The sequence below is a fragment of the Rhodnius prolixus genome, unplaced genomic scaffold (assembly GCF_049639745.1).
Source record: "Rhodnius prolixus isolate KJV_2025 unplaced genomic scaffold, Rpr scaffold_30, whole genome shotgun sequence".
Taxonomy (NCBI): Eukaryota; Metazoa; Arthropoda; class Insecta; order Hemiptera; family Reduviidae; genus Rhodnius; species Rhodnius prolixus.
The window spans coordinates 475,070-488,296 of record NW_027411638.1 but is presented as its reverse complement, the minus strand read 5'-3'; the positions used below and the strand labels follow the sequence as shown (position 1 = coordinate 488,296).

The following is a 13,227-nucleotide window of genomic DNA, read 5'->3' as shown; positions in this document are numbered from 1 at the left end:
TAGCGAACATTTTGCTAAGAAAATAAAGCTGACTAAGTTAGGATTTATTCGCAACTTAAGGAACGTATTGCACTATAAAAATATTGTAAAGTTTTTCCCCAAAAAAAAACTTTACTTACACAACTAATGCCTGCCACTAGTTATTAAATATGTGGGTTTGATTAACTAATAAAACTCGCTAAAGTTGTAAGTAATAACCTGATTTATTAACACGTTAACATTATTCACATTAACATTTACAAGCAACTAACGCTATTCATTACAGTCACCATTTACAACAGTCCCAACAGTTTACTGTTACTTACTCACTTCGTAACGCCACAAAACTGTTCCCCGACTGACCACTGGTCCGCACTGCACCGAATTGCACTAGTCTCAGCTACACTAACACAGCTCTACTCATCAACTGACTAATTGCCCAACTAGCTACCACTGAAGCACTCCGCAACACTGACTCTCCAAGACTAACTCATAAACTTGACTAATAACTATAAACTCTAATAACTCCTTAAAACTTGATTAAAAACTTAATTGAAACTGACTTCTCCAGCTGTGTCTGCCTCCTTTTAACTGCGTGCCTCCCTCCAACTGGGACTGCCCTCCTCCAACTCTCTGAGCATAAGTTTCCACGCCCTCCTGACGTTCATTGGCTGGAGAAAACATACTGCCACCACCTCAGCTGTGAGCCGCCTCCTCCCATTCTCCGTCTCTCTCCAACTCCGTCTGTCTCACTCTCACCTGTCAATCACTGGCTGGGAAACACATATGCCACCACCCCAACTGAGGCCTTTCTCTTAGCTGGCTTTTACACAGGTCACTAACTCCTTGAACAATCTAGCCCTTTCCTTTCTAGTTCAAGTAAAGACCGGCCCTTTTGTCTACACAGTGGTGGCCTGTTACCGGCTTTAGTCGCTTAACCCCTAGAACAATCTAGGCCTTTCTTTTCTGCCACAAGTAGATACCGCCCCTTTTGTTGATGCAGTGGCGGCCTGTTACTGACTTTGGTCGTTCAACCTCTAGAACAATCTAGGCCTTTCTTCTCCGCCCAGGTCAACTTCGTTACAATATTTTAAATGGAGGGCTTTTGAATCTGATGTTCACTCTGTTGTGTCATGTCGCTGCATTAAGGCTGCAAACTCTTTGCAAGAAAATTCAAGAGAATTTTTACTCTCCCTATTTAATATACGAACTTCATCTGATTATTTATTTATTGTGTTTAAAAATAGTTTCATTTTCAGTTGTGGCTATAAGATATATAATTATATGTTTTCTTATCAGCTGACGTACTGGTTCTTATCCCATGTCGTCAGTTAATGAATACTAATATTAATTATTTTTAAATGACGCCATTATTTGGTTCTTATTATTAACATAACATTACTTCTGCCCCAAGATGAGAGTAGCGCAATGTACGGTTAGACTGGACAATAGAACTGAATCTGTAGATGGCCACATGTGCGAAGATGCAGGAATAGAGATGCCACAAATTAAAAGAGCTTGTACGCCGACTCCATGTCCTAAATGGAAAGTCGCCGAATGGCAGCCTTGTTCTGAAGCTCGCTGTTTTACATACAATACAGGTGAGTGTAACTAAAATACTCATTTTAGCTTGTCTTTGATAGTACATAACAGCTACTGCCACAGGAGAAATTAACTTTACTAACTCTCAATAGTTAGATTGTTCCCAGTGCTAGTATGCAGCACTCAACTTTTATTTATTAACTGATATCAGTGTGATTTAAATACAAAAAATTTGTAAAAAGGTTTGCTATGAAAATGTATAGCAAAGTGTCAGGGATAAACATCTAGCGAACTTCCTTATTTATACAGTTGTTATGATTATGTTTTTAATCTTCATTGGTGCTTAAAATATGTAAATCTGTATAATTTTCTCTTAGGCCCTTTTTTGCGTATGTTTTTTTAAATTAAATTTTACATTAGTACTATTAACCTCCTCTATTAGTAGCAATCCTTGGCATTTTATTATTCGAAACTTTTTTTTTTGCGAAAATCAAACGGACACACATAAATTTGCGCTGGTTACAGCTTTTTTTGCAGACCCTCTTTGTAAAATTACGTTGTATAAAAATAGTAAAAATGACTAATTACCCGTTTAAATTGCTTTCAATTTATAGCCATGCAAAGGCGAGGAATTGAATGCGCATTAGCAAATGGTACCATAGTTGATCAGAAGATGTGCAACGAAGTGACTAAACCAATTTTGAGACAAGAATGTTACAATGATCGCTGTAAAGGCACCTGGAGGGTTGGCGATTGGTCTGAGGTATCCAATATTGAATTCATTGAATAAAAAAAAAATATTCTAGATTTTAAAATTTATTTACCTTCTTGTAAAAATTAGTGTGCAGCCAGTTGTAACGCCCAGGGAGTTAAATATAGAATACTCCAATGTGTGTGGTTCGGCACTAAGAAAGCTGCGGGTAATGCCTGCCGTGACATACCACGTCCAGCCGTCATGAAGATGTGCAAAGGCCCTCCATGTACAGACAGTAAGTTAGGAATTTTCAAATTTTAGAAAACAGTGTTAAGAATAGCAGTCTTCTTGACAATATATTCATTTCAATTCTAAAAAAAAATCCTTCTGTCCTATCTCACATTGAAACTGTTTTATACTCTTATATTATTTCTCCCTCCTTAAGGTCTGAAGATCATCATCGATTTCCTGTAGGGAGTGCTATCGCTGGGTAGTTTTTCTTCTCCTGCTCTTCATGCTCCAAATATATCTTCACTATTTTCTTATTTATTTATTGAATATATTTATATACAGATTGAAATTTACTATATAAAATTTAAAAAAATAAATAAATGCTTTTGAATCTTTTTTCTTTCGTTGACAATAGCTATATACTTACCTCTCTAATCTACCTATTTAAGCCAAGAGTTTCTATTCTGGCTTTCCTGATACTAACATATCTAACGAACCAGAGATCCCCGATCGTATCTCTCTGATAAGAACTCTTTCTTTTGTAGCATTCTGATATAAATTCACCCCGATGTTATCTTCTTGACTAGCGCTTTCATGTGCCTTATCTTCTTTACGGAATGAACTGTGAATAAAAAAGGGCCTACTACGCGCCTATCCTCAAGACAAGTAGTTAACCAATTAATATTATCGTTACTCATTCAGTTGCTGCTTTCCAACCTCCTGTATAGGGATTCAAAGTCATGAAGGTGCTAAAGCCTGTTGATAGAGCTGTATTGTTTAAAGAACTCTCGGCTTTCACTTCTTTATAAGAGCTCTTCCTCTGTTTTAAGACCTTGATATGGTGTTTCCATTCCTTTAATTCGACTGTTAAAGTGCTTCCTAAGAAATGACAGACAAATCCTTTTATTTTTGTCACTTCTTCTGTGTCCTTCTAATTATAACTGCTCCACTTCTTTCTTACCTCATTGATTCATCCATTCATAATATGCGATTGTACTTTATATAACATTTCACTTCTGCTTTGCTTTTCCAGAATTCGACTGTACAGATCATTCCAAATATTGCCAAAACATAAGGGCCATGAACATGTGTCGTAAGTACAGGTACCAAACTCAATGTTGCCAATCTTGTCGAGATAGTAAGCATTAATATATGCTCTAAGGATTATATTTGTAAATAATAGTTCAATAAGTTAACAAAACAAATAATTTGTAAATTAGTATTAATTTCAATCACAGTATTAAGCTGTAATTTTTAAAGATGAGATGAGTTTGTATGTGTGAGATTACAAGATTTTAATTATTGTGAGAAAGGGGCACGAATGTAATGAGGAGGTTGGTGCAGTTGTTGGAGATGAAACAGAAGACATTTTTGTTAATAATAAAAAAATTGAACACTTTAAATTCTTTCGGAGGATTCCATTCTTAGTTTTGATAGTTCAGAAGGTTTTCGAATGGCGAATATATCTGATGCTGTTTTAAATACTGATACACAAAACAGAAGATCACCAGTTTAAAATAAATAAAATTTTTATTGGTAACCAACAGTAACATCCTCAAGGACTATAAAAAACAAAACAAAAAAAATATGTAAAAACACGCTTTGAGTCTCTTAACCATCCATCCATTAAATTCGCAAATTTTAACGAGATAATGGTGAGTTGACCTTCACTAACCACTCACTAAAGCTCTACCCTGGAATGTCATCTATTACCAGCATTTTCTCAAGATCTGTCAATATATTGCCGTACAGAGGATTGTGATCTCCAGGCTTGCTTTTAGGACCCAATCCTAAAAATATAATAATCTATAGTATTAATAAACTGAGCAGCTGAGCAGCATTCTTGGGTATACCACACTTTTTACAGAAGTTGCTGAATCTTGTAAAAACATTCAGTGAAAATTTGAAAAAATTTTGGGGAGATTCATAAAACATTGATACCTTTTTTCCGCTAGTTATCATAGTTTTGTATTGTCCTGTGATAGCTCATTGGCTCACCAAATCATAACAGTTGTTTGGTGCTCTCATTCAAATCTACAGTCACTTCTTGTGCTTCTTAAAAACTGAATAACACAGCTATTAACCTAGAGAATTAAGTGTTATAAAAGATTGGAGAAGCAGATTTGGACACTTTAGAAGAGCTATTAGAAGCAATATTCATTCCACTCCATGTAATGAAACAAGTAATGAACGCAAACGGTCTAGCACTTGAAATTTCGCTAATAAAATGCAAAATGCAACTACCAAGATAACGACATATACAATATAACCAAAGCAATCCGTGGCTGATCAGTATTTAAGGCAACATTACTAAATAGTTACATAAGTCATGTAATATGTTTGTGGAATCATGACTTCTACCATCACGAAAGTTATATGAATAGAGTTACTCTATGGTTAGGAATTACTGAAATTTATTGGATTTAAATAAAAATTTGCCATAAGCGACAATTTTGAAATGTAAACAGTGCTTCAATAAAGCTATAAATAAGTCGTAATATTTTTAATGAATTAATTTTTATTAATTACTTCTTTGGAAATAACCGATTGGCACCAACTTATAATTTAAATTTGACAAAATAGAAGTGTTTAGTCACTTAGCTCATTTAAAGTAAGAAATATTTTCAACTGCGAAATATTTATATATTTTTATAAATAGGCTTGAATCGTATATTCCGCTTAAAAATAAATTACAAACCAGTAATACATTCTGTATAAAATTATTGTAAAGTAATTGAAATGTTGAGTTTTAAACATCAACATAAAAGTTCCATGTTACCAAAAAAAAATAAAAAACTTAAGAATTAATTAAACTATTAAATTTAATAAATATTTTGAAAATATCATGTTTTTAAAAACAAACGATATAATTGATTTTTGTTTTAATTTTAAGTGTCGTCAGTTTAATTTTGAAAATAATTTTACAAAAATCAGTGGTTTAATAATAGCCTCTGTAAAGTATTTTTAAAAAAACACTGAAGTTTAGTGCCAAAAAAGGTTTTTGTTTTTTTTATGAATTTTATAAATGATATATTTATATTTTGTTCACTTGTTACCTTAGCAACCAAATTGCATCCTTTGCTTGCGAGAGATGGTGTTCTTTGTTTGCTACAAATCCCCGAATATAAATGTATAAATTCAAAGCATTCACCCTATTGATGAATAAACGCCGATGAAGAAAGAAACACCGATTACCTCATATTTCACTTGATGGTTATTATTATTCGTCAGTTGAGATGGAAGCCTCATGCTATCAAAAGCCCTACGAGACCCATTTAGCTATCCAAAAGAAAAACAATTAGAGCAACTGCTCAACGATGAAAATCCACTCCTAGGCCTGCCACCTAAGAAATGCAGCTTAAGTTCCTTTACCTTCATCCTGACAAATGTCGTATGTGTAACCTCCTCACACCCTGAACAATCCTTCTTAAGGTGGATACATTGGTGTTTTTTCCTTATCCATCTCACAAATTCTATGAAAAAAGGAGTCTTTTTTATTTAAAAGTCACTAATAATTTTATCCCAAAACGTTTTAAAACGAGGATTGGGGCTATAATTTGTATTTGTTACTGCATTATCACTGCAATTTATCTTAAATTTATTTGTTTTTGTTTTTTAATTTTTCTTTGGGATCTAGAAGATATTTTTTCTCTCAGGACAAAGGAAATTTCTGCTTTTTTACTAACAAACTGCAATTTGGTTGCTAATTTTTGTAAAAAAAGCTTTTTGACTAGGGATAATGTAAGGACTATTATGTTTTCTCATTATGTATGATTATTTGAATAAATAAGTATAAACCACGAATTAAGCTTTTGAATTAAAAAATTAAGCAATTTAAAAAGTTTTGAACTGACAGAAGTCTCCATAAGCTGACCTAACCTCCATTCAAACTAATCCTATAGTGAGAATAAAAAAAAATTGTTTTGTCAAAATATGTACATTTTGTTGTATATAAAATAATGTATTCAAATGAAATAAATGATACAGTTTTAAAATTAAACAAAATTAAAATTCATGTTTATGAGGGTAAAAGAAGAAAGAAGTGTCGTAATTTTTAAGTAAAGATAAATATATATACACTTTGTTGACACAGTTAATAATTTAAGATAAAATTATATTAATATAGTGATCTTACTGGATCAAACTTTTCTCAGCAAAATGCTGCACAGTTGTAATAAAAATAGTATATTTTTATTGGAAGAGAAATAAAAAATAGTACCTAATTTAAATTTGCAATAATATTAAAAATTAAAAAGGAAGAAGCCAAATAGTTGTTATTTTTTAGAATTTTCAGTTTCTAAACTTTTGATGAAAATAATATTTTTTTTATATATATATATATAAATATATAAGTTGAGTCAAAAAAAATTTTACCAATTATTTTTATTAAATAAGATTGGTTTGGAAAGTAGTGCTTGATTTTTACAATTTTGTTTAAACCCATACTGTTTTCCTTTTTAGAGTTCTAACTTAGCTTTTCGTCAACTATGAATTTGTCTTAAGTTTTAACTGTTTCATTATTTCATTGTAAAACCACAAATTTTAAGGTAAGGTGGCGTCCCCGAAACTCCTATAATTAATGTTCAAAAGAAAAACAAAAAATTTCCTGTAACCCTCAAAAAAGTTTCTCCGACAACATCATTTTAGATATTTTTCGTAACAAATACTAAGTTTATTCGTGTTTCGTGCTCAGAGGACGCCAGAAGATGTATTATTGAAAAAATTATGTACATATTATAATTCTAAAAATCTGCAACCTCTAATCAACACTGTAATAGTAATTATTAACTCGGTAGGTCTCAGACGCTTAGAGCTAAGATCACACTACTTTTCAAACAATCTATACATATTTATGTATTATTTATATAAAGTTGTAGTTGTTTTTGCTAGTAAAAGAGCATTTGTTAACCCTAAATTGAAAAAATAAAATAAATATTGTAAATAAAATGAAGCAATACCAGATTTATTAAATTTTTATTGAATTGGAAGGTGTTCTTTGCCTTTTATAAATGGTCATAAATTGAACTATTTCTTAGCATATCGAAATATTCAGGCTCTCCAAAAAATAGTTATTTGTGTTGCTTAACAGTTCTAATTTAAAAAATATGAATTAAGCCTGTACTTTTATTTTCATTCCTTATATTCGTCATAACTTCGGGAAATGTTTTTCAATTTTCATACTCGTACTTTTATGTTCTTTCAACTTAGTTAGTTTCAACTTAGGCCAGTCCAGGAATGGTGGGTGGTGACCCCGTTGAGCTTAAATAATAAATACAGAATCAAATTTCCAAATATATTAGTTTTTGTCATAACAGTTTTGTTTGCATGGCGGAACCCGACAAGGAATATCCATTTTATTTTATGACACAACGATTCTCGAAAAGTACTTCTTAAATTACCAAAATAAGTTTGTCATGTGCTTTATGAACTTTTACAAAAAAACATTATTACATTCAATTTAATTTTAGAAAACAACCGCATGGTTTTACGAATGGGATGATATTTCATCCTTCATTCTTAATTAAAGGCTAATAGTTTAGTAATATACGATACTGTCGATATCGAGATTAGTCGATTGATTGGTACTAATAAAAGTAAAATGCAGGTTGTAAAGGAGTTGAGGTTGAATCTGAAGAAAACTAGTGCTTGGGCATTACTTTTACGCAGTATGTTGGTTCAGTGATAAATGAATAAGATAACATTAATGAAGGCGCACATTCGAATTTCGATACAAATTCAAGCAATATTTAGAAAAATGTAATGTATACGTTGTAGTAAAAATACCACTCTGACTAAAGAGTCAGTATTTTTTTTATTATATAGTATTGTCCTTTTGTACAGAATGAGTCATAGACGCTCAAGAACCAGCTTCAATTTTCATTCCTACCATCCTGCTTTGGTAAACATTTATCCTCGTATATTAAAGTCTAGTTTTCCAAAATCTGACCCAAAAATCAAATCACAACGGATTTTTAAGATCTTTACAGGGTAGCTTTTGCACTATGAACAAATCTCGAATTATCGGATGTATGGGTTCAAAATAATTATTTCTTAACACAATTCTGCATTTGGATATATAGCTAGTCAATTGTTGTCACTGTTCCATTTCGAACCATATTTAGTTAATTATCAGGGTTTAGAAGTGTGCTAAATACATACACATATTCTGTAAAAATTATTGCACATATAACTTAGTATTGCATATCGCTTTAAAAAAGCAACTTTTGTTTTTGTTTGTTTTAATCTGTGAAAAAAATATTAAATAGTTTTAGTGCAATAATTTTTACAAAATATGTACATATAGTTATTATTTTTAATTCAAAGCCCTGATAATTAACCAAATACGGTTCGAAACACTAGCATAAAGAGTTATAAATTGACCAAATATAAGGATAACTCAAGAATAGTATCTATCAAAATATCTGTACCATATAACTATTATTCTGTGCAAAACATTTACGGCTGCTATTATTTAGCGCCTGTTTATGTAACATAATTTGTTTTAGTCTGATATATATATAAAAAAAAAGTATCTCCCAAACAAATAAATAATTTTAGCAAGCTTTGGCGATAATCAAATCGTGCCAGTAATTTCCTTGAGAATGTACTTCTCTTGAATAATCTAAACCTAGATATGGCGAGAGGGCATCCCGTAGAGAGAAGATGCTGTCTGTCTGTGTAATTCCTCTTATAAGCCTTTAAGGCTGAATGCATCCTTCAGTGATCCCTTAGTTTCCTTATTCCCCAATTTTGAATTCCCTTGCCACAGAAACACTTCGTGACTCACTTGCTCTCTTATTTCTTCCGTTCGGATACTTGAAAGAGCTTTTAATTGCTCCTTACTCTTCTAATTCACGCCCTAATTTAGAGCTCCAAAATTGATAGCCTTGAGTGCAGTTGACTATCCGAAAATATTCTCCCTTCCTTACATCCTCCCTGTAACTCCACCAATCATCAGCAGCCTTCAATGATTCCAATAATCTCAGCCTGGAAGATTTGGTCATCTTCGAAGAAGCACAGAATTCCCTTTATTCATACCCTGTAACAAAGCTGCGGAACCATCAGAATGACAAACAAATACGTTCTTCCATTGATTTTTTAAATAGCCTCCTCCAGAAAACTGACGATCAAACTTATGGTGCCTCATTTCTTTTGCTTCTGGGGGCACTAATGTCCTAGTTAAATTGAATATAATCCAGCTTCACAATGTCTACGAGATAGTGGATTTTCCAGAAGGCTGGACCTTGCTTAGTTCTAGCTTTAAAGCTAGCAGTTAATAAGCTCAGCTGAAGTGTAGGACAGTAGTTGGTGGCTGACGTGTACACTATTATATCATTTCGCTAATGTAAAGCTCGGTGGTGAAAACTGCAATCTTACATACTTTTACCAACATTTTCTACTGACCTTATTTAAATAAAAATACAAAATAAATTATTAAATAAATAGAATTAAAAATGTAAAGGTTGTCAGCAATAGCAATGAAAGTTTTTAAAGAGGAGTTATGCTTTAGTTAGGGTAAATAATAAAGTAAGAGTTATATCGGGTTATCTGCGAATATATTTACTGTGATGTGTAAACCTCATACATTCACAACATTGTTTTTTCATTTACTATTTTGTAAATATTTCTATGTAATTTGTAATTTTGTATTTTATACTTTTTTAATTTGTTTTTGTTATATTTTATACAGGTTTCTTAAAAAAAAAAAAAAATCCTCACATGAAGGAAATAATAAAAATTGTTAATTTTAAGAAAGTATTAATTTCCAAGTTTACTGAATCTGATAGATTACATGAGAAATTAAGTGTACAGTAATTTTCTGATATAAAAACTCGAATGAGCTAGTGAACGTAAGAATAAATTAAATTACATTTTATATTTCTATTATTTTAATAGCTAAACTAGTTTGTATTTTATTTTTGTGTCCTTGAAATTATTATTATTTTAATCCACGAGGGTGAAAAAAATACGGAATTCCTTATTTATTTTTTAGTTTTGTTTAATAGTCTTAATATAAGTATTGAATACATTTTCCTACAATATTTACACTTGCACAACATAAAACATAATGTACATTTAAAGACCAAAACCATAGCTGGCCGTCGGTCTCATAAAATTGTTTCTTTTTATTAATTTAATTGGATCAAAACTAAGTTAATGAAGATAAAAAAAATTAATAATAAGAACTCCAGAAAAACGTTTATCCAAGAGTAAAATAAATTTGATATAAAGTAATAAAAATTTCCATACACAAAAATATGCTGTGAAATACATATTAAGCACAATGAAAACTAAAAGTCATTGTAGGCAGGGTATGAGGTATGAGAAGTAACATAACTTCTTAAAACTGTTTTTTAAAAGATTGGTCGGAAAGAAACAGGAGGAGGTGCAGGTGATAAACCCTCAGTTGACCTTCTCTAAAACACTCTTGGCCAGCCTGGTGACAGAAGGAAGGAGCGGATCTTTTCTAACGAACTCAACTCGTGCTGTTCGATGCTGAATGAGAAGTTCATCAACATCGTGACTTCAAATCAGTTCGTTCAGCCTTATTTATACCGTATTTGTAATTTAAGTGTTACACCTAATGGACCAGAATAGTCCCAGTTTAGTACCTACTGTAACGACAGCGTTTTGAGAATGGATGGTTAGTTGCTGGTTATAGTGTCAAGATTAATGTGTTGATAAATAAAAATCATTTAAAAAGCGCAGTTGGGATTGACTTTTTATAGTGCTTTCTTACATTACTGAGGCACGTAAGGATAACAAAGTTACGAGAGAGGAAACAAAAATAATGTAGTAAGGAAAGAAATTTTATTGTTTTAACGCTGACGTTCACAGCGACTCTGCACACCTTGCCGATCTATTCCACTCCAAGAAAGTTGGTTAAATGTTTCTGATTTTTTCTGAATGGTTTCACAAGCATTAACTCAGAGGGTGAAGAAAGACATGGTGAAGTTTGACCTGGATGTTTTATTGTAAAATTCAGCCCGGCTTGGGTGCTTGATTAAAGTTGCAGTACTGTATTATCCCTATTTATTTTCCAAAATAATTGTGAATATTAAAGTGCCAACATCAGATCGGTATTCGTTAAAACGAAAGGTGACTGTAGTTTCAATAACAGCTAATTTAGTCTTTTTAAATATATATATATTTCACCATAAAATGTTTCCACCGAATTCGGCCAACGGATTATTTCATGCCAGTCTTATTATTTTCCATTACCTGATGCAATTTAATTATTTTTTTCACTATAAACTTTAATTTATTGCTTTTAAAGGAAGGTAGTGAGGGTCCGAAATGTTCACGTGCACCACACAAGAGCATATATTCTTTGAGTTAAGTATGTCCTAAATGGACGCAATTTCAGATTTAATGTCTCAGAAACCTAAAATGAATTTTGCCCGTTTCTTTTTTAGTAAAAGAAATATTCTTACATTTTAGTGGTGAATATAATAAGAAGTCATTTATTTTATCCGTCACACATTTTCCTATGATAAAACCAATCTGCAGCACTGTGTACTACCCGACCACATTTTCAATAATGTAAAGTTTCAAAGGAAATGTTCCATTTACTACAAAGTGGTCAATATTTTGACCAAAATCTCGTTATCGGATTGTCTACTTGGTAGCTATGTAAATGAAATATCAAATTTGAACATATGTACATATTTTCCAGCGGTAATTTAATTTAAATGTGTTAGTCACTATTATGAGCTGTGTATCTCATTTCTGAATTAATAAACGTACTAGCGCGCTCAATGAAGAATATCAGCAACTGAGAGATTGTTACATCTAAAATTTTGCCATTAACTCAATGTTGAATTTAGTCCTAATTGTTATTAATATTTGAAATAAATAAAACTGAAATCATAAAGATTAGTCAAGTATATAGACATAATAAAGCACGGCAATAAAAAAAAAAAAAGAATCTAAGTTTGAGGGATTCCAGTATATATAATATATACATATGTAGCTTAAAATTTTATAACTTTCACCCCAAGACATACCTTTTTTTATTTTATTTTTATAATTTTTATGTAAATTTAAGTTTTGTTGTATAGTAAGTATATTTTTAAACTAGCACTGAGCACACAGTAAATTTAAGGCAATGCACAATTAATTGTGATTAAATTGAATTTTTATACACACAAATATCATATATATATATATAATATTATTTTATTATATATATATAAATAAAATAAATTGTTTTAAAGCTTTTGTTTGTGTACGGTCATTTATTATATTTTTTTATTTTTTACAAAAATACCCTTAGCACCAGTTTGTGAGAAAAACTAAATAATATGAGTTGTAGCGAAAAAAATACAGTTTAAATCGAGGATATGATCTTTATTTTAGAGAAAATTTGAGAATTATAACTTTATGGCAAGATACTTTTACGCTCCTCCTTTTCCCCTTCAGAATCTGAATAATTTTGGAGTCAAGCTGCTCATTGTTTCAAAACTGTGATTGACGACTATGTAACATTCACAAAAGAGTCTTATCCTAATACGTGATTCAACCATTTTACAGCTTTGAGGCGCAGCTTCTCAAATATGTACAATCCAAATATAGTCAAAGACTTCGTGTAATCTCTATCAAGGTATACGGAAGGCCTGTGCCGGTAATACTGCCAGTCTGTCCAAAAAGATAATAATTTTATTTTCTCTAAAATCTTTTCTCCGGGTTTGCACGTCACAGGAATGGATGATGAAGGTTTCGGTCAAGAATGCTGTGGAAGGAGTCAGACCAAGTGACTTTTCCAACGAACCTCACATCCC

The 13,227-nt window shown here is 31.6% G+C and overlaps 1 protein-coding gene across 2 annotated transcripts in view; it reads left to right on the top strand.

Annotated features, from left to right (window-relative positions):
- The window catches only part of nolo (ADAMTS-like no long nerve cord), a 132,096-nt gene extending 119,722 nt beyond the window's left edge, over nt 1-12,374 (top strand). For both annotated transcript variants that reach the window (XM_074144060.1, XM_074144059.1), the window contains 4 exons: nt 1,394-1,580; nt 2,136-2,284; nt 2,363-2,510; nt 3,480-12,374. In XM_074144060.1, the coding sequence (XP_074000161.1) occupies nt 1,394-1,580; nt 2,136-2,284; nt 2,363-2,510; nt 3,480-3,595 (600 nt within the window). In that variant the 3' untranslated portion in view covers nt 3,596-12,374. The remainder of the gene's footprint in view (nt 1-1,393; nt 1,581-2,135; nt 2,285-2,362; nt 2,511-3,479) is intronic.
- The last annotated feature ends 853 nt before the right edge of the window (nt 12,375-13,227 follow it).